Source organism: Galleria mellonella, unplaced genomic scaffold, assembly GCF_026898425.1.
Source record: "Galleria mellonella isolate WM207_F2 unplaced genomic scaffold, CSIRO_AGI_GalMel_v1 utg90, whole genome shotgun sequence".
Lineage (NCBI taxonomy): Eukaryota > Metazoa > Arthropoda > Insecta > Lepidoptera > Pyralidae > Galleria > Galleria mellonella.
The window spans coordinates 3,079,779-3,102,033 of record NW_026442172.1 but is presented as its reverse complement, the minus strand read 5'-3'; the positions used below and the strand labels follow the sequence as shown (position 1 = coordinate 3,102,033).

At 30.3% G+C, this 22,255-nt stretch overlaps 2 protein-coding genes across 3 annotated transcripts; one reads left to right on the top strand and one right to left on the bottom strand.

Moving 5' to 3' along the window:
* Position 1: 1 nt before the first annotated feature.
* LOC113523297 (uncharacterized) lies at positions 2-8,420 on the bottom strand. Of its 2 annotated transcripts, none has more exons than XM_026909198.3 (2): positions 7,825-8,420; positions 2-447 (listed from the first exon to the last, which is right to left on the bottom strand). In XM_026909198.3, the coding sequence occupies exons 1-2, from the start codon at positions 8,123-8,125 to the stop codon at positions 347-349; spliced, it is 402 nt and encodes a 133-aa protein (XP_026764999.1). In that variant the 5' UTR covers positions 8,126-8,420; the 3' UTR covers positions 2-346. The 2 variants fall into 2 exon arrangements, with proteins under 2 accessions (XP_026764999.1, XP_026764998.1); XM_026909197.3 differs by having other exon boundaries at positions 2-282.
* A 3,184-nt stretch (positions 8,421-11,604) lies between these two features.
* On the top strand, positions 11,605-20,903 carry LOC113523578 (zinc transporter 9). The gene is made up of 12 exons (XM_026909571.3): positions 11,605-12,211; positions 13,808-14,007; positions 14,120-14,192; positions 14,670-14,799; positions 15,305-15,443; positions 16,082-16,237; positions 17,123-17,234; positions 17,780-17,990; positions 18,287-18,404; positions 18,497-18,571; positions 18,988-19,101; positions 19,180-20,903. Exons 1-12 carry the CDS (start codon positions 11,833-11,835, stop codon positions 19,222-19,224), a joined length of 1,752 nt encoding a protein of 583 aa, XP_026765372.1. The 5' UTR covers positions 11,605-11,832; the 3' UTR covers positions 19,225-20,903.
* The last annotated feature ends 1,352 nt before the right edge of the window (positions 20,904-22,255 follow it).

Genomic DNA, 22,255 nt, shown 5'->3' with positions numbered 1-22,255 from the left:
CTTCTCCTATATAAAATTTTATTTGGAAACCTTTCAATTATAAAAGAAAAACTTATTCACAAAAATAAAATGATTAAGTCTTTTCAATTTAATGTCCCTATTACTTGTTTATCTGCGATAATCACACTTCAAACTTCTACATAACACGTCATAGGCACTGCCATAAATGATAAATATTTCCCCCGTGAATATTCCAATATAGTGTCTCCAATAGGTCTTCTGTATCTGTTTTCTTATCATTTTTCGTGTCTTTCTCAGGTCTCTGTTTCTCTCTTTGTACTTCTGCAGATAAAATGGACATTCCTTAATTAGATTTATGTAAGACCATTGTTTAGTTTAGCAGAGATTAGATCATATGGACCATGAGACAACGAGATATATCTGGGTTGTTGTGAGTTGGGCGTAGTAAACATGGATTGCAGTTTGAAGTCGGTGGCACCATACCCTCTGAAATAAAGTCGAACTTCATCACACTGTGCTTCAAGCGTCACAGTGGAAAGCCTCGATCTAAGTTTTGTTGCTGTTTTTACAATAGTTTATAATAAATTATAATTGCCTAAGAATAATTACATCGTCTAAACTGTTTTTTGCTAATAGGAGTATGTACTCATTTTTTCACTTGATTATGAACTTTTATTAAATCATTATCAAATTTTACTCGCGTCTAAAGTATTATTTAATACTCAGTTTATTTAGTTGAGAATAATATGCAGCTTTTTATAACGTATTCTTATTCTTAAAAAATGAAACAATAATTTCAAATCATAAATACCAAGATTGGTGGAACCAACAAGAAAAATAAAATACTTTTCCTAGAATAATATTAGTATCTATCCGTCGTTTGTTTCATTCATTATCGTTGGGTTTATATGTGAATTTTCGAAATATAAGTAGAATAGGAAATTTACTACATAAGAAAATAGAAAATAAATATTTAAATGGACATAATCTAAATGAAAACCAACAAGGGAGAAGCTAGGACATAATCCTAAGCAGATTCATAAAAGTAGTGAAAATAATGATACAGTCCTAATGGCAAAAAATAACAGTTGTATATTAAAACAAAATTGACTATTGACATATTACTACATTCAATATTTGTGAACAATATTTTTAATTAATAACAAAATATCTAAGATAATTTGTGGTTTCAATAAATATAGGTGATAAATTTATTATCATGATTGATTATTATAATTTTTTATCATCATATTATAAGTATTCATGATTATCTTGTTGTGTTAAGTATATAGTTTTGAACTTTTATAAAGACATAAATTTATTAGTAAGTTTTATACTCTGCTAGAAAAGGACTTATACGAAAATGTTATTGTCCTCTACACAGTGGGGCGAGAGATAGCTGTTGTTGGTATCGCGCTAAAATAGCTTAGATACATACCATATACTTATATAAACATCAAATTCCTACCTACATAACACTTTTCTGTTCCACCTAAGCTAATGACCTGAAAAGATAACGCAAAACGAAATCTCGAACATTGTGTTTCAGAAACCGCTAACCGATTTTAATGAAATTTTGTAAATGTGTCTTGTTTGCTCTAACTTAAGAGATTAAGATACTTAAGATATTTTTTATCTTAAATCTTTATATGAAAAAAAATAAACCCGACAAGCGGCAAAACAACGTTTGCCGGGTCAGCTAGTTATAACAAACGATAGTGTCAGTTAAATATTACAAAGTATCCAGTAAGATGCTTATATAACAAATAGAATAGAATGCGAATAACATAATTAGCAACTTTATTTAGCAGAATATTCAATAGAGAATTATAGAATTTTATAATCACCTGTCACTATAGAGCAGCTTATACATTATTATTAAATTTATCTAATTTGGACCAATGACCTGAAGAGATAAAAGGAAACGAAGTCTTGAACACGATATTACATTACAAACAGACAACGAATATGGTATTTATCAGCTTGATATTGCAGTGTTCAGTAAGGGATTAAACAGTTTTATTAAAACATCTTTCAATAGGGTGGAACAGCCTATTTACTAAACTACGAATATTTTTATAATTAAATTCAGACCAATGATTTGAAAAGATAACACAAAACGAAGTCCTGAATATATGATATATAAGAAACAGAAGGCGAATATGATAATTACTCGGTTAACATTAAAAAATGTTTAGTAGGGAGTATCGAATTAAAACAAAGAACTTGTTAGTAATATTAGCTAATCAGAACTAAATTCGACTTTTTACGTTTTCTCAAAATCCATCGTATTATCATATTTTATTCTAAACGCTAGTCAGATACGAGTATAGTGATATGTCAATAATATTATACAATAGTATTTTAAGAAAAATAGGAGTATACAAAAAATATATATAAAATACACATATATTACACCTCTATATGAATATCTATATGCACCTGAAGCTCTTAACATCTTATCCCTCATCTATTCACTAATTAATGCATCTTCAATTAGTCATATTTCGACCATTAGTAATCGATTATGGACTACGTAATCCAAAGCTAGACTATATTAAGGGAGAACATGATGTATTTTAATATGTAAGTTTGAAATCTATATTTCACATTTGAATTGAAGACATTAAAATTGTAACTAAAGGATGTTTTTGTACATACATAGGAGATATTTTAGGAAACTTGATATAAAGAATCTTAATAAGAAAAATAGAAGACAACAATTATTTTTTTTTTTTTAATTTCTGTTTGTCCGTATGTTAGTTTGTATGATGCAAAAACTACTGAGCCAAATTCCACGCAAGTCAGAAGGAAAGCTAGTAATAACAATATAGTTATATATCCGTATACACTTATTATCTTATTAACAAAAACTAAGACCTACAAACCTATTTTAACTATCAAAATGTTTTATGGCAATCTTTCAAATTAAGAATTTAGCACAAAAGAAAAAAAATAACTAAAATATATTTATTATTAGACATTAGTTTTTATTTATCGGGATAGTTTACATATATACTTGCATATATTATTTATAAATTACATAACACGCAAGTATATTACGCGACCTAAAAATCTTTCTTGATACATACGTACTCGTATTGATGCCATTTTTAATTTTATTTATATAAAATATTGTAGATACCAGTAAAAGAACCTAAAATTGTCTGCATGGAAATTTCTGCTGTCTGTTTCGCTTAGTGATTTCTCTTATAAAGCAGCTTGTTTACGGACTAATTTGGTTTGAATGATGATGGAACGAATAAGATATGACAGTGATATTCTGGATAGATATTAACATACAATGAAGATTTTGAGGTCACAAGGGTTGACAGCTTTTTTTAATGGATGATAATGGAATGATAATTCCAATAGCGAAGTAAGTCCTGCGCTATCGGTACATGATGGCGGGACATCAAGGAAGGATGGTGAGTATAAAAGCAGTGGGCCCACCATAACGAATTTGACAATAATTATCCACGATGATTTCCAGGAGAAACCATGTGGAGGACGACCTAATTGGGTATATTGCTAGTAATGGAAATACTAGTCCCCTTATTAACAATTCCTTCCTCCCTTTAAAGGATTTATAGCCCATTCACAAATACACATACAATAACGAAACATTAATCATGAAAAAATTTACATAATATGAACCGAATACTGATTTAGTACAAGCCGTGACGATTAGTCCTGACGTGTTCATATTTTTGGACGTATTCGTAATTGTTCATGATTCGTCAGCGTGGAAATACATAGCAGTTTATCAGCCAGTACAAAAATAAAATCGTCAACGTGTGAATGTGCAATAACACCGATACTGACCTAAGGTCGGTTGATTGTTGAAACATTGTTAGTAACATAGTACTATTAAAAAGAAGTCCTGTCTATTCGTTGTTTTTCACAAACTTTAAAATGAGGATTTTTTAATTTACTTATGTGCGATATCTTCGTGGGTACAATACGGTGTAAAATGGTGGTTTTCAGCAACTTTGTTTTGAGTCCTAAAAAAGCATTTTATAAAATGCTTCCCTCTATATTTCAGGGACATCTTTTCATTTTAGGGAAGTCTAGAAACTGCTGTTAAGAGTTCACCGAAGCTGGACAGGGATCACGCCTGTTGAAAATCACCCAAATATCTATCTGGATCTGGGCTATTAATAAACTAAACTATATTAGATATTTTAAATCTTTATAATGGTATTCAAATGCATCCATGGCTTCAAAAAACGGTTCTAACTATATCCTATAATGTGATACGGCTTTTAACGATTATGACGATGACTGACATCACTATATTTGTAAAAATTTAAATGTATAATTACAATATTAAAATATACATTTCTATACTGTGTAAACACTGTAACAACATCTCAATACAGTAGGCTCTGTGATTGTCTGTTGTAAAAAAATCTGGCACTTGCAAGAAATAAAATATTGAATATTATTATAAAAAAGTCGATTGAAATTAAAAGATACAATGTCTATAGCTACTTTAAAGTATTGAAAATGTTTTTTTTAATTGATGATGGAATAACCACCCTTCCTGCACTATCATTATACACTAGCATCGTGACGAACTCACCAGAAATTAACTACGATAGTTTCCAAGGGGACAGCGCAAAGTGAGTTGAGCAGTAGGTATGAAATCGAAAAAGTGAGAGATGAGGTTTTAGTTCATGCAATGAAATACAAAGCTGATAAACACAACCAAAGATCGGCTAGGAGTAGTTATTCAATATCTGCGTGCATGGGCTGGGCACCGATTCTCAAAGCCTTTTTACAAGGAGCAATAAGTATCTAATATGAAAGAAGTCTTCACACTTCCAGTTTACATTTTAATAAGTAGGTATTTGTTATATCATACATTATGCTGTCCTCTTTCTGTATATATTTTTAAAAATATAATTTTTAAGTCAAATTGAAAAATATAACCAACTTATATATTTTTCATTTTATAAGACTTGCAACGAATATTAAATTATTCGTTATTCGGTTGGATACCGAATACTTAATTGATATGTTTTATTGTAGACTATATAGTTCTTAAATTAGTTAATCAAATTTGGTATTACAAAAATTAAAAAAGTAACTACGAAATAAATGTCTGTACAATTAAATTATCGTAATTAAAATTTCGAAGTTGGAGATTATGGTCCAGAAAGGGTATTTTTATGCTACTGAGCGCGAGAGGCAACGCGGCGTGGAAAATAAGGTAAACACATTTGAATAAACGAGAGAAAAAGTTTTACACCACGCGTCAGCCGAATACTTTTGATAGATATATAGATACATCATTTATTACCAACAACAATGAAAACAATAATTACATTTAACAATAAAAAAAAAAACAAAACATGTTGCTGATATAGGAGCCGCCTCGGCTATTGCTATATATGCATACCTCTAGCGAGATGCAGCTATAAAGCGCTGATTTTCAGGCGGCCTTAACTCATTTAACTTTAGCATCTTTTCTGGTTGCTAATACCCACATTTTGCCTAATATTCGGCTGGAAGTTTGCTGAATAATCGGTATCCGGCGAATGTCCAAATGTACTATTCGTTGCAAGTCTATTTTATATACAATTACAATATTTTCATGTTTACATATATTTGTACCTGAAAATTGTCTACATTCTAGCAAAATAAATTCATTTTTAATTGCAATTTAAAAAGACTTTACAATCATTTATTTAGGAACGGCAGGATAGAACTTGTTCTTCATATTTCAATTTTGACTGCCGCAACTATCTACGGCAGTGTTCTACTCATATCAAGATAGTAAAATATCTATGCCAGCATCGTAATTGAAATCGTTTCATCATTGTGTTTTTTTCATGAGTGATTTGCAATGATTGATTTACACTTTACATTTTATACTTTTACATTTTTATAATCTCTACTTAGAAAATTGTTTGCCTTTACTATCAATGCACAGCTAAAACTACTATGACTACTACGGAAGAACAAACAGTTGATTAATCAATTGTTATTTGTACTACTATTAGACACATTGACATATTCATTATGTAATGATTGTATTCCAGAATGGGGGCTCTCAGAAAGGGCGTAAATATACTTTAAAACATTTATTTGTTAAAGTTATGTTTGCATTCTAGATAATTTTGGTGTGAGGTGGCCTCCCCTTTAAATATATTTATGATTATACATCAGTAGACTGTCTATGGTCCATTCAATTATTCAGTTTGTTTACATTTTCTATTGAAACAGACTGTTATCTGAGACATTAGTTAACATAAACATTTAATAAATAATAATAACTAATGCTTTATAAAGTTTAGTTCTTATCTCTCAATCATTAAGCAGTAGAAAAATAATAAAATTAAAAATTACAAAACAATTACATACAAAATTGTCTTTTTTTATTGTCACTCAAAATATAAAAGTACTAAATCGACAAATGCTTTGAATACTCCATCTCAACTTAATTATTATATAATTTTATTTCAGAATATGGCACACCAGAAATGAAAATATTCTATTTAATTAAGTTTAAAAAAGGAATAAATTTGTAAGTTAAAGGTTAATATGACTGGTATAACATGTACAATACTTATACAAAAAAATTTCATCAGTTTTTTTTATTATACTTCTAAATATATTATGTATCAAGTTAAAGGACTAAAATTAGTCCCTTGTATTTTAACAATTATACACTTATTAAAAAAATTGTTAAACACATTTCTAAATTTTTTGGGTAAAAAAGTTCATAATAGATTGACTGTGGAACAATAATAAAATTTTTAATTATATAACATTACAATAACATTATAAAAATACTATTAAAAGATAACAATTGAATAAAAATAATATAATATTATTGTTATTAACACTGGAGAACAAGCTTTAATTTTGACCATAATAATTACCACCAGATTAAAAAGCCTCTTACTTTTTTTAAATAATTTCCAGAACCAAAGTTGAATGAAAGAATGATCAATAGTTTAATAGATTGTATCATCACAATTAAAATAGAAAAGCAATTGTATGAAGATGCAATTAATTATCAATAACTATAATATCAGACTTTTAAAATATAGGAAGATAAATTTTCTCAAACTTTGTTTTCCTATTATATCATGATAATAAAAGTATCCTTATCATGATATACAAAATTGTAAAAGTTCTTATTAACATATAATGGTACAAGTAGAAAATTAAATTATGCCCATAGATTATACATATACAATTATATATGATTGAATTTGTACTTTGCACAAATAGATTTTACTACATTTTATTACATGTCAAGACCTTTTCCAACTTGTGTTTATTAGAATGATTATATAAATAAAGAGAAACTACTTGATTATTCCAGTTTACATCACTGATTACTATATCACTGCAACACATACTAATATTAATTACACTGTTTTTTAATAGATTAATTGCTAAAAAATATTAAAATAAATATGCAACCTCATTGTGTATCCTCTACCAATGCAACAGGGGTATCAAGTGCATTCACAAAGTTAATATCGCTATTCAAATTATATCTAGGATAATAGGTACAAATAGGTACTTAAAAATACATTGAAACTGCAACAAAACTCTCTAAAATATATCACAAATGGTAGGACCACCTACTTGGTATATTGCAATGAGACTTCCCACTTAAAATAGTGACTACACAATATTCCTGCTGCATTGCTTAAATAATATACAAACTTTATAATTTAAATATTATAAACATTCTGGAACCTCATTGAATTAAATTATTATAATATTATGGCTGGGTTAATAAAAAAAATTGCTATAATATAAAAGAAATATAAATATAAAATTTGTAAAGGCAATAATTATTTAATGAGATTCCAAAATCAAATTTGAAAGGAACCTTACCTTGGCGAGGGCGTTTGTTTCGTGGATATTCACCATCATCAGCACTCCGCTTCCTGGCGTTAGGCGGCTGTGACGCTAAGTTATTAATATGTGGTGCTTCCGTCATTTCGCAGTCGCTTATTACTTGACATTCCATACTTTTCGTCCCATGGTATCCGTAATAACAGTTTGTTGATATGTGAACATTCTGACATTGGCCCATATATTGATTGGCATCAGGACAAATCGGAGCAGGCCGCGTGGCATCAAAATTATTTCTAGCATCTTGCATGTGGTACAAATCGATGTTGCTTGCCGGCATTTTGTATTTTACGAAATATAATATTTGGAATTTCTTGAAACAAGCTGCTGGTCCTTGGTTACAGTTTCTACTTATTTTTCAAAGTATTGTTATGTTCATAGATATTTGGTTAAGTTTGGTGATGCTGGTCTTTGTAGAACAATTTTTCACAATAGAGAAGATAGAAAGGAATTTACTGAATAAACTACCTAGTCTAAGATGTACAAAATTATAATAAAATTGTCTTGCACAATAAAAACAGGTAAGGATGAAAAATCGAATGAATGACTATAACTTTAACGAAATCAAGAATTTTTGATGTGAATAAGTCGGTATTGCCAGAAGCAATGTTTTATTTTTCCTCAAAATTTAAATAAATTTAACTTATATTCACAAATATTCGACCATTTTCATTATATTTATCAGTTATCATTGTTACAAACGCCTAACGAAAAATGCAAAACAATGCCTCTTTGAACTTACATTATTAACAGCATCATACTACAAGAGGAACGCTGCATTATATAATTATATATACGGTTTGCAAAATAACAAAACTTTCCAATAAATAAACCAAAATTCAACACTGTAATTTCATTTTTTCTTAAAATTCCTTAAACTATTCTATTTCTTCGGGAGACAAATTTTCACCCAAAATTTAAGTAAGAAAACTTAATCTGGTAATGTTAGAACGTATACTTTGTATCCAGAGCCACAAAACAACATGCCAATAAAAAAAATATAAAGTTTAGTGATAAGCGTAAACGATTGTTATATCAATCAAAATCAATTTTAACATATCTCTCTCTCTCTCTTTTCAGTCGTACACTCTTGACAGATTGGTCTTGGTTTTTACAATGATAGTGGAACGTCGATGAGGCCCTTCTTCCGTGATATGTCCTCGCAATATGTCTCCAGTTACTTCTGTTCACAGCCGAGCGAGAGCATTCCATAATACACTGCGATGTGATCGTTTTGATGAGGTCAGTCCATCGCGTTGTTCATCTACCCCGAGAACGTTTGCCTTGTACCGCTCCTTGGACAATTAGACTTCCATATAATCTTCATTCCGGATGATATGATATGGCTCTCTCTGATTTTCAGTTCGTTCAGAATAGAAACGTTAGTTCGAAAGGCAGTCCAAGATATTTGCAGTAGTCGTCGCCAGCACCACATCCCTAGAGCATCAATTTTTCGGCGTTCTTGTTGCCTGATCATCTAAGTTTTTATACCATACAGGAAAATTGGAAAAACCAAACTCCTCATTACATGCATTTTGGTGTTCTTTGTGATGTTGCGGTTCTTCCAGATTTTATGCAGTTTACTTACAGCTGTTTTTGTGTAAGCACATCTCTTTCTTATTTCGTCCTCACACCCTCCAGTATTTGTGATCGTGGAACCAAGGTATACGTAACTCGTAACAACTTCACAGTTGCCGATATTTGGTCTGTTGTCTTCAGCTCTGTCCGTGATCATCATTTTGGTTTTGGTTCTATTAATTTCGAGTCCGAAGGAGAGGCTTACAGTCTCCAAGCTTCTTAAAAGCAACTCCATGTCTTTCTCAGATTTTATATTTTATTTTATACAACTTAGAATGGCAAACAAGCTTGATGGAAAGTTTTGCCTATAGACATGAGCAGTACCATGGACATAATAATTGTTTCGCCCATGATACCCCCCATGCGTTGCCATTCTTGAGGACTCAGATGTTATTCCTCTGTACAGTCACGCCATATCCCACCCTTTAAACCGAAACACAGCCATGCAAACATAACTGCTTCACGGTTGAAACACGAATGGGACAGAGGTACCCAAGCAATCGACTTTTGTACAAAGTCTGGTCTTTTGCGCAAGAAAAGTAATTAAGAAGAGTGTCTAATTTATAAATGGTAACATTTTGTTTGTTTGAACACGCGAATTTCTGGAACAACCAGGCGGATTTTAAAAATTATTGTTTCATTTAATATCGTTCATTTCTTGAGAAAAATTATAAGCTATTCAAAAATCAAGATATGACTACGATATACGACTACGACTACAGCTAGTTGATTATAATTTCTGTACACTGTTTCAAGATATGAAACAAGAATATCAGATTCAAATACTTTTTCAATTAATTTCTTAAGTTTATTTTTGCAAAGATAATCCAATTATTATAAATACGAAATTTTGTAAGGATGAATGAATATTTGTTATTTTTCATGCAAAAACGACTGGACGGATTTAAATGAAACTTTACAATAACATAACTTATACATCAGAATAGCATATGGGCTATATGAACAAAGATAATGCGTAAATTAGACGAAATATAATTATAAATTGTTAAAAAGGACAGATATCCTATCATCTTAGAGCTATTTCAGCTTGCACTGCATAAACCGTTAGAGTTATACAAAAAAAACGTTTGGTGAAATTGTTTGTTTTACTGAGTTCTAAACAATCTGAGGTGACTGTATATATTTTCTATTTATGTGGAAGGCAGAGTAATTAAAATTGTGATAAAGTAAATCATTTAAATGAAATAATGTATTATACAATGTACATGTATAATATTATAAATAAATGCTTATTCAAATAAACACTTTTATCATTTTTGCTTATAATTATGCAAAATAGATAATTTTTGTCTTTTACAGTGAGCAGTTTGGGTAAATAGTTTTAACTTACGTTGTTGAAAATATATCAGTACTACTTGTGTGAGTAATATGTGTGTCACGTGGTATTAAATTAATATTATATCAACGATCTAGGTAATTAGTAGGGCTGCTTTTTCCCTAAATCTATGTGTACGAGTATCTTTGATAAATACTATACTCTGTTATTGAGTCAAGTTGATTGATTATTATTATCGATCTTACATCACTAATTTATACTGGTGCATGAATTCAAATGATTTCGTTATTTTCGTACTAATTATTATTATTAATCATATAATTACTAAAGTTATAATTTTACTAATAATTTAGTAATATAAATTATTTTGTATCAATTAATTATACTAAATATTACTTCGATCTACATGAATAATAATGAAACCAAAAACATTTGTTTTAAATACCTATATCTACTTAATATTACCTATATAATAAATTCATATATTTCTTTTCTTATAACATAGTTAAAATGGTATAGTATTTAGTTGATACAATAAGTAGTTATTACCTAGTCTCCTGGCTTTATTCAGCGGCTTTACTTATAATGAATTGAGATTAATTAATGGATATAATAACTAGTATGAATTGATGAATCAATTGTATCGATTAATCGTTATCTCGTCGAACCGATCAGATCAGCTTGACTCAGCTACGTTTGTAATGCCGACTCATCATACATGAATAACTTTATTTTAGCAACTAGTTAAAACAGTATAGAGAATAAAATTAGTATTTAAATGATTTTCGTATACAATCGAATAGTTCGAATTAATTGCTCAATCGCTCAATTAGTAATCGTATTACTAAATACGCGCATCGTTACTAGTTGTATAAAAAAAAAAAGATTAGACATCTGTTTTGTTCTGTGATTTGTTAAGTACATCTGCTAAATACAATTGAATATAATTATTTAATAGTTTATTATACAAAGTACAATTTCCAATTGTTTAATATCATATGATATGTAATAGGATATAAATCTCATACACATATGCAAATATGTTTTGATAACTGTACGAAAAAGAGAATCGAATTTGAGCGCGTTTGGTTTTCAAAGGATTAAGAATAATCATGTTACCTTCATTATTTGTTAAAAATATTTATAGAAAATTAAGTAGACGATCCATTCAATTGAGACACCTGCATGCGATATCGTATAGGTTTCCTAAAGTACTAAAGTATGAGACGTATTGTGGTATAAATAAAAAATCATGGAGATTTATCAATACGACCAGTATTGTTCACGACAAAAGTACTCCAAAAGACGAAAATGACTTAAAGAAACAGTCATTGGCAAATGCAGAATCGACATCGAAAAGCATTATTACACAGAGTACTACTGGGGATATAGTAGTGAAAACTGAAACTGATGAAGATAAGGTAGTTACAAAAGTGACTATTGAGAAGGCACCAACCAGTTCTGTTCCTAAACAAAATACTGCTCCGCCAGGTATGTTTATTTTTTCTCATTTTATTCTTCAAAATGATCACTCATGATAATGATGTCATGGGAGTTAGTGTATAGTGTGCTGTCTTTGAAATGGTGTGGGGAGGAAAGGGATTGATAGTAATTTAGACTAGCCGTCCTATTGTTAGCAATATACCTTATTAGGTTGATTTCCATATGGTTCCTCTGGAAACTACTATGATTATTCTTTAAGTATTTGTCATGATGAGCCAACTGATCTGTTTCCATTCTTTCCTGTTATCTCTCACTAGTGCCTCACCAGCATATACTGATAATATAGGTAGGTTTGCCATTCCATTAAATATCAATAAAAAAATCTCCATATATTGAAAGTCTTAAATATATTCCAAAATAAAACATGCTGTGTACTTGAATCAGTTTGTCATGTTTATATTAAGTCTACCTACTTTAGTCCACTTTATTATTTAACAATGTATAAAAGTACTTACTTCACTTTAATCAGTGCATGTTGCTAGTGATGACCTCTGGAATTGAAATATGGTTCTACATGGTTACCTTTATGCAAATGCTTCAAACTACTTGGCAAGTGATGGCAAGGGTTATGTTTGGATGTTCTTTGACTGAATCTAAAATTAGGGTATCCATAAAAGAACCAAAGTCACCAACATAGCCCAAATGATAAGCAAGCTGAAGTGGCAATGGGCTGGTTACATAGCTTAAAGAATTGACAATTGATGGAGAAGAAAGGTTCTTAGTGGTGATCCCATAAGGGCAGTGTAGGTTGATGAATGAACCCCACTAGATGGAGCGACAACTTTAAATGCCTTGCAGGGAGTCAGTGGATACAGGTGGTTCAGGGCCATTCTTTATGGCAGTTTATGGGGGAGGCCTATGCTCTGCAGTAGACAGATAATAGCTGAAATGATGATGATGTGCAACAGTTACTACTGTGGCAGTAAAGTATTTTTAATGATATTATATAATCGGTAAAAAATATTTTTTGAGACATAGAAACAGAGGTGTCACTTAGAAAAAAAATCAACAATTATTTTATAAATGCCAGTTGATATATCAATGTTTACCCACCAATATCTTCTATGTGCAAATAGAATGTATATATAAAAGGAATATCAGATACAAAACTATAAGAAAAGTTTGGCTGCTCAAGTTGCCAGCAATAATCACTATTCATCAGGTGGAACTCCCACTACTGCCTAAAAAGTAGGTATAATCATAAAAGTATTGCTCTTCATTTATGGTTTACTAGTTGTATATAGCTTCATTCAAATGTATACTTTTTTTTGTACATAAAAGTTAAATAAATAAATAAATCAAGATAAATTATATCATGTGTTTTGATGCAGATAATTATGATATTTCTGGGTATAAAATTTTATTCAAATGTGTGCAGACATGTAGGAATTAGTGTAAAAATTAAAACTTATTTATGAAATACTCACACTTATAATATTAATAAAGTTAATTTCTCTTCATTTGTCTTAATTTTATTTATAGAGTGACTTTCAGGTAAATTAATATTTTTATTACTTCAGTAATAAATTTGAAAAATATTCTCCTTTTTTTAATTGGTTATATTAATTATTATATCTATTACAGTTAAGAAAAGATTATTAATAGATTTCTCTGCTTCATATACCGAGCGTAACTTTATTACACCAATGCGGGCCATGACTGAATGCCTTTTGAAACAAACTGATTTAGAAACACTTCCAAAAGTGTTAAGAAGATCACCATATGAATCAGAGCCGCCAATAACTGTATATTATAGAAAAGATGTGGAAGCTAAAGCAATTGAGGTAATCATTTTTGATGAAAAGTTTTTCTATAATAACATTATAGTGGCATTAGTAAAAAGCAAATAGAAATTGTTAATTTGTTGTTATGTAATCAAAATGATATTGTCTTTAGGTATGGGGATCAAAAGAAGCCTTAGAAAAAGAACTATTGAGAAGAGAATTGGACAGGCGGAGATATGAACAAGGTGATTTTAGGGGTATTTAGGAAGGTGATGTTTCAAAATTATATAAAAATTGGGTCCAGTCGAATGTATGCTGTAATATATCTTCTCTTAATTTTTGTTGACTTCTGGCACAAATAAATCCAAAATTTAACTATTCCAATACTAAGTAAAAATAATGGTGCATAAATATTATTTTGATTGCATTTTTCTGGAGCAATGGAATAGGAAATTGCAAAATATCAAATAATTGGATTTTGGGATTGTGCTGCTTTCATTTAATATACTATATGTGCCTTATTTTCTTTTAAGCAATAATTTACATGTTGATATGAAATTAGAGTAAAGCAGAAAAAAGTCACTTCAGATTTATTACTGTTATTGAATGTATGGTGTCTGACAAGACCTTTTTGTGATACTACATTTACTGGGCCCAAAATGAAACATCTCCTTTATTTAATTTTTTATATCAATTCCTTTTTAACTTTATTCTTTCTGCAGATGTTTTTACCGTGAAAAGAAGGCTAAGAGACTACAGAAGAGAAATGGGCCATAATCGTCTAAAGCCGGAAGTGGAAGAAATGGGTTTAAAAACTAGATCAGGTCGAGTAGTTCTTACTGCTATTGCAATGTAAGTTCTTTAATATATGTAATAGTTACATTACGTATATTTATGTAGAAGAAAAAAGTAAGGAAGTGAATTATTAGATCCATTATCTAGTTATTTATAATTTAATAATGTACTTTTTATGTAATAAGATGAAGTTATTAATACTTGCATATGTCTTATATTATGAAGTCAAGAAATTGAAAGATTTTTTATTATATGTAATTTTTATTAGTATATTGAGTAGGCCTATGTTCCTTTTATTCTCTGATTAATGATTTAGTATCCCACAGACTCATGTGTTAAATTGCAATTTTGAAACAATTTATATATGATATTTTCATAAATTGATTAAATAATATTCTATTGAATCCACAATAGAATATTTTTTCACATAAAACATGCGCGTAATAACCCTGGCATTGCAGGAGTTAGTAGGCTACGGTAACCGCTTACCATCAAGTGAGCCCTATGCTTGTTTGCCATTTCAGTGGTATATAAAAACTATATTTTATATGTATTTTTTCAGAAACGGGTGTAATTTTTTATTCAAATTTTGTGCCTGGTTATATACTGGATCTCATAGTTTATTTTCGGAATGTATCCACTCTCTTGCAGACACTGTAAATCAGCTAATTCTAGCATATGGTATACATAAATCTATTCAAGTAAGTAACTGTCATTAAAAATTCATAGCGATTGGTAGTTAATCCGCTTAATATATTAGTAAAAATACAGTAATACCTCGACGTACGCTACGCCGACTTACGCGAACCTGGAAATACGCGATCTTCAAATCTTGTCGATTTTATTGTTTGAATGTCACACAAATCTATTTACATTTTATTTATTATTTACACTATTATTAAGCTAATGTGTAAGTCCGAACGTGTCCCGCGAAATGAACGCATAACTAGGAGCCAGGAAACTCACAGAAAGGCGTTAACGATTATACTCTGACTTACGTGAATTCGACTTGTGCGGTTATCGTTCAGTCTTATTATGTAAGTACGAGGTATTGCTGTAATGCATAATTTAAGGGGTTTTAGCTACGTTTTAGTTTTTATAGAATTTTATAAAACAGAATTTCAGTTGAGAAATTTAATATTAATTAAGTTAAATTTGATATCATGAACTACATATATACCTGCTGGTGAATTGCTTATTTTGTCAACTTAGTTTTAGATAGATTATAATATTTGTTTGAGTCGAATAACAATCTTAGCGGGTTTATTTTATTTTATGGTTTAAAATAATAAAGTTGTATTATTAAACTTGCTTTTATTAACTTCAAATTAATTTACAGATGGCTAATCCAGATCATCCATATGGCTATACAAATATGAGATATGTATCATCTTTGATTTCTGGTGTAGGCATATTCTGTGTAGGGAGTGGACTGTCATTTTATCATGGTTTTATGGGCATACTGGATCCACAACCACTTCACGATTTTTATTGGGTAAGATATAATAATATATTAAATGACATATTATTATGTTTATTAATTTTAAGTAATTATAAATCTGTAATATGAAAACTCGAGGCTCACATTCCCATACAAGTTACATTTATAACGGTTTCGAATTAATTACAATAAAAGAAAGTAGCTCTTTATATAATGAAGGCCTATGTGTTGTTGTTACAAATTTAAAAAATTATAAAAATTTTATCTGTAAAAGTGTACTAGAAAGAAGAAATGTTTTTATTCGAGTAAACTTAGATTTAAGCATTTTTTTATTGTAATTTTTTCACTCAGAACGCAATTTTAGCCAAAAAAATGGACAAGAAACTCAGCTTTTGCTTTTTTTAATTATATAAATAATGAATTTGTGTAAATACAAACTACTAAGCAGTTTCAAATCATAACATTTAAAATATATAGTATATAATTAAAACAAATCAATAAAATAAATAGGTTACAGTGACCAGAGCAGACCAGTCCCAACAAGTAGATTTTTTTTATATATTATTATCATTTATAAACTACAGTCATGTACAAACTTAACTGGTTTAATAATTCCATACCAGAAGGAGATTTTGTATAAAAGTCGTCTGCTTGGATACCTCTATCCCATTCGTATTTCTGCTGTGAAGCTGTTGTAATTGCATGGTGCTTTCGCTTTGAAGGATGTGGTATGGCTAATAAAAGTACAGGGATGGCAGCCCATGAAGGGTATCATGAGTGACCCAGTATACCATACTCTATTATTCCCATGGTACTGTACATATCTAAAGGCGATGGTTACTACCTACCATCAGGAGGACTGTCAGATGGTTTACCATTCTAAGTTGCGTAAAATAAATTGCGTTAATTTTCTTATACTTTTTTTTTTCGTTTTTGCAGGCATATTTTGTCCTTGGCGGTGCTGTTGTATCAGAAGGAGCGACTTTAATGGTAGCATTAAGTGCCATAAGAAAAGGCGCAAAAGAAGCAAATGTGCCCTTGCACGAGTATGGTAAAATGACCCATTTTCAATAATAGTAATATATATGAAATACACTCTTTATTCTCGTGGATTATTGCATATAATATTTTATACTACTAGAAATGATAAACGGACTTTGGACCTTTCTAATAGAGGGTAGTAATAGTCATCTCTCTTATCTTCTTCTCCATTATCACCCTGTTATTCTGTACCTCTTGAGAATTATATTGAGTACATCTAAATGAATATTATTAAGAGGAATGATTTGATTTTTTGTTTGTAATGGATAACTCAAAATATACATAACGATTTAAAAAAATCTATCACCTATATGAAACTATATGATCAGTGAGTAACAAAGCTATATTTCTTTAAAAAAACCGTGTGATGTTTGAGTCATCACTAAAATTATAAGTAAATTATATATATGTAAATTTTTTTTATTATATATATATTTTTAATTATTTGTGTACAACAGGATGATTAAATGTACTGAATTTTCTAGAATTCGCAATTGATTTGAGAGGAAAGTAATATCTACACGCCGTAAGATAACAGAATATATGTGCTTTCAGTTATGCGCAGTTCAGATCCGTCAGTGAATGTCGTACTGTTGGAAGATACAGCAGCTGTAGCCGGCGTGGTCCTCGCCGCCACATGTATGGCCATATCGCAATATACTGGCAATCCATTGCCAGATGCTATCGGCAGTCTTTTAGTTGGCACTGTGCTAGCTGGAGTAGCGTCATTTATAATTCTTAGCAATGTAAATGCGCTTGTGGGCAGGTAAAACTCTCATTTAATAGGAATGGATAGATATATTCTGACGAATATTTAGATTTATATTTTTCATATTTATGTTTACTCATAACGGAGAGACACAGATAGTCCTGTGTTAATGGCTGAATAGAATAGAATGTATTTGGCACAAAGATTTAATGCTCCAATGGTACAAATTATTCTTTATTGATAAAACTTTACTAAAAATGATACACACAAAATTTTAGAATCATATTTATAATTCATAAAAATATTAAGAAGCTTACTTGAATTAAGGCAATATGTTACTGACTTTTTTTTAGATCAATTCCACAAGAGCAACTTGATGAAATAAATAGCGTACTGGAAAGAGACTTTATGATTAGAGCCATACATGACGTCAAGGGTATAGATATAGGCAGTAACCTCATTAGATATAAGGTATGAAAGTAGACTATTAATATGTATAATTTATGCATTACATCGTATTTCGTACTGCATTGTGATTTATTAAAAACTATAACTATTTTTAGGCTGAAGTTGACTTTGATGGCAGAGCACTCACACGGTCATATTTAGAAAAACATGAGCTGAATGTGCTGTTGGAGGTAAGAAATTTATAAGTTTTACCATTAAGTATATAGATGAGTGCACACATCACGTACGCGCACACATACGCGCGCACACACACACGCGCACACACACACGCGCACACACACACACGCGCGCGCACACACACACACACACACACATACGCACACACGCGCGCGCGCACACACACACACACACACACACACACACACACACACACACACACACACACACACACACACACACACACACACACACACACACACACACACGCGCGCACACGCACACACACACACACACAAGCATGCACGGACGCACTTAATTTTATCAGATTTGAAATGAACTGACCTCAGCAAGCAATTGTTGTCGTGTTCTGTTTTATTTTTCAGATAAAAGGGAAAACATTTGTTTTACAAGCTGTATTTGTTTTCAGGACATGAAAAAAATTGATACAATTGATGACGTAGAAGCATTTTTACTGAAACATGGTGAAAATATTGTCGATATGTTAGGCGGAGAAATTGATAGAATAGAATTAAAACTCAGGGTGAGTTTTATTAAAACAAATTAAGTGGTTTGTACATTATTTAAGTAGTTATAAAACTATATATTTTTAATTTTACAGAAAAAGTTTCCACAAATTCGGCACTGTGATTTGGAGATACTGTAGAGTACACAGCAGGAGTACCTAATTGGAATTCAAATCAATTTACTCACATTTTTAATTTTTAAGAGTATATATTGGCTTCACTATTTTGTTTTATGAATGATTGTATTGTTTATTCTATTTCGATTAAGTCAATGGCCATAAGCGTATTTTTGATAGAATCTAGTAGAATAATGATTCGTTGATGAATTAAATAACTTGTGTTTTGTACCGTCATATATTTATTGCTATAGTAAAAATTGTTTTAAAAGCTTTAAGTCAAACTTAATAGGAGTCTATCGGTTAATTAATATCATAATGTTATTTCAATACTTTCGTCTTTTTGACTCAATTAAGAAAATTATTTAAAATAATGATTATTATTATAACTATATAGTCTGTTGCAAGTTATAATTTGGAATCAATTTTGGATGTCCTCGGAGGATAAAACTAAATATCGTCACTTTTTATTTTAAAAGTCAACAAATTTGACGCTGAAAATTGTAACTTGTAATAAAGGAAATCTTGTAATTTGAGTGTAATTATTTTTTCTGTAAAACGCACTTTTCATTGGTGCTTGGCGCTCGTGTGAAGTAACAGACGTACGAGGGTATATGGGTATGTAGTGGGCCAGCTCAATTTCTTTTTCCCTGTAACATTAACCACGCCCTTTCTCACCGTCTTTTTGGTAAGCTTTGGTAACCGGTTTACTTCATTCGTACGATCCTATTTCTCGTTCCTGGAGGAATATTGGAATTTTATTTTTTATTTACAATAAGGGATAGAAATTAAATAAGATTCCTAGTAATCGCTGAAAAACGATGTGCGACGAGCCATGATCGTGGTACTCCGTTACAAGCTACCGAAGTAGGTTGGGGTGGTGAATATCACTTGTTACATGAAAAACCAGTGTGCAAGTCTCACGTTTCTAGATCTAGTACGATTTTGTCTGTTTATTGATCAGTCGATCTGTTTTTTAATTATCTTTATACCTATTATTATTCTTTTAATCTCTTCATCTTAAAATTGATTCATCAAGAAGAGATTATAAAGTTTGTGATGTTGAGTAATACATATAAATTATGTACATGTGTTACAAATAGGTAGGTATGTACATAATATTTTGTGTACCTAAACTTGCTCTGATCTGACCCTATTTTTTTCAGGCAGTAATTCTATGTGAATATAACATTTAAAACAAATATGTAGGTAAATTACTGTTAGGTCAGATCCCCACTGTAATGTTGGTCTCGTTCCGCTCTTAGTGTAAATACACTTTTTTTTTACGTAAAAAATATTACCAGATCGATAGAGCGAACCGAGACGTGTGTATGGGATCTTAATGTTCAAGTACCTATCTACCTACATAGAAACAGGCGCATGATTATAAATGTAGGTATTAATAAATAATTAAACTATTATAAACGCCTAGTTAACAGTCTTTTATTTTTAGGTATCTACCCATTTTACATGTATCTACTTGTTTATAATATGGTAAATTTGATTTGCGTGTTCCAATATTTACAGACGTTAGAACTGATATTCCTGTTTTTAAACTTTTGTGAATTTCTTATCTACACAAAATCTTTTTCTGTGATTTAGTTGTACATATTGTTATGAAATAAATCATTAGGTAAATTAAGTATAGACACAGGAATAATATTTGTAAGTTCTGGATATTAATAAAAGTTTTATTGGTTAAAGACTTCTTTGATTTCTTGATTCTCTCCAATGAAAGTGTTCCAAATCTCCATTAGTGGTAAATTTTGAGTGAAAATCCAATTGTCTTGTGAGAGTTATACAAAATTTACGTTATATTACCGTTTACTTACTTCGATAAGTCTGTATGGAATTCAGTTTCTGAAATTAATATCGCCAACGACGTAGTTAAGTTTTCTATACATACTATTATTGCCGTGAATGTGTGTATATTTTTATACAATTCACACTAAGCACTATATTCCGCTATAGTATAGCAGTTAAAAAGGTTCATCGTGGAAAAATAATTTTGTTTTCCACAATAATAATCGTGAAAATTGTAAGTACCCTGTTGTTGTTGTGCCCTGTGAAGGTAGATTATAAAAGGTTACCACTTTAAATAGCCCATGACATATTAATATGGTGCTATCTAGTTCGAATATCATAAATATTGCAGCCGTTGCCATAATGCGTTCAGCGCCAAACAATATATACAGTGAGTGTAGAAAGTATTCGTACACCTAAGGTTGTAATAAAAAAAATACGAATTTGATAGACTTTCTTTTATTTATCTAATTTAAATCAATACTATTAAATATTTTAACATTCCCGCACTTTGTTTATGATAATTTTTGTTTTTTAATAAAATAAATTATACAACATAAAAATATTTTTACGTTAACTAAGCAAATAATGACAAACAAAAAGTATTCGTACACTTATAAAATTTGTAAGTAAATGAATATTAAAAAAATATTAATACTTTGTTGGACCACCGTTAGCATTGATGATAGCTTGGAGTCTCTGCGGCATCGAATCAACTAGTTTGAAAATATAAGAAAACGGTATCAATGCCCATTCTTCGCGAAGCGCAATTTTTAGTGTTTCTTTACTCGAAATTGGTCGATTTCGAATTTTATTATCGAGATAATCCCACACATGCTCTATAATATTAATATCAGGTGATTGAGGAGGAATCTCTAGGTATTTTGGAGCGTTAAACAGGATCCATGCTTTAGTACTCCATGCTTTATGTTTAGGGTCATTATCTTGTAAAAATATCCAATTATTGTTAAAACCCATTTGAGCTGCACTAGAGAGACGATTCTCTTTTAAAATATTAATATACGCTTTGTGATCCCTAATTCCATCAATAAATGCAAGTTTTCCCACCCCAAAAACACTCATGCAACCCCATACAAATACTGACCCACCACCGTGTTTTACCGTTGGACATAAATTTTCTTTCGTATATTCCATATTAGGTTTTCTCCATACCATATGATGCCCATCCGATTTGAAAATATTATATTTCGATTCATCTGAGTAAATAACAGTTTGCCAAAAATGATTTTTT

Coding starts and splice junctions, on each gene's coding strand:
- LOC113523578 (XM_026909571.3), top strand. CDS start 11,833: ATGTTACCTTCATTATTTGTTAAAAATATTTATAGAAAATTAAGTAGA. Junction 14,800..15,304: donor GTTCTTACTGCTATTGCAAT/GTAAGTTCTTTA, acceptor GTATTTTTTCAG/AAACGGGTGTAATTTTTTAT. Junction 17,235..17,779: donor TGTGCCCTTGCACGAGTATG/GTAAAATGACCC, acceptor ATGTGCTTTCAG/TTATGCGCAGTTCAGATCCG.
- LOC113523297 (XM_026909197.3), bottom strand. CDS start 8,125: ATGCCGGCAAGCAACATCGATTTGTACCACATGCAAGATGCTAGAAAT. Junction 283..7,824: donor AAACAAACGCCCTCGCCAAG/GTAAGGTTCCTT, acceptor TTTTATCTGCAG/AAGTACAAAGAGAGAAACAG.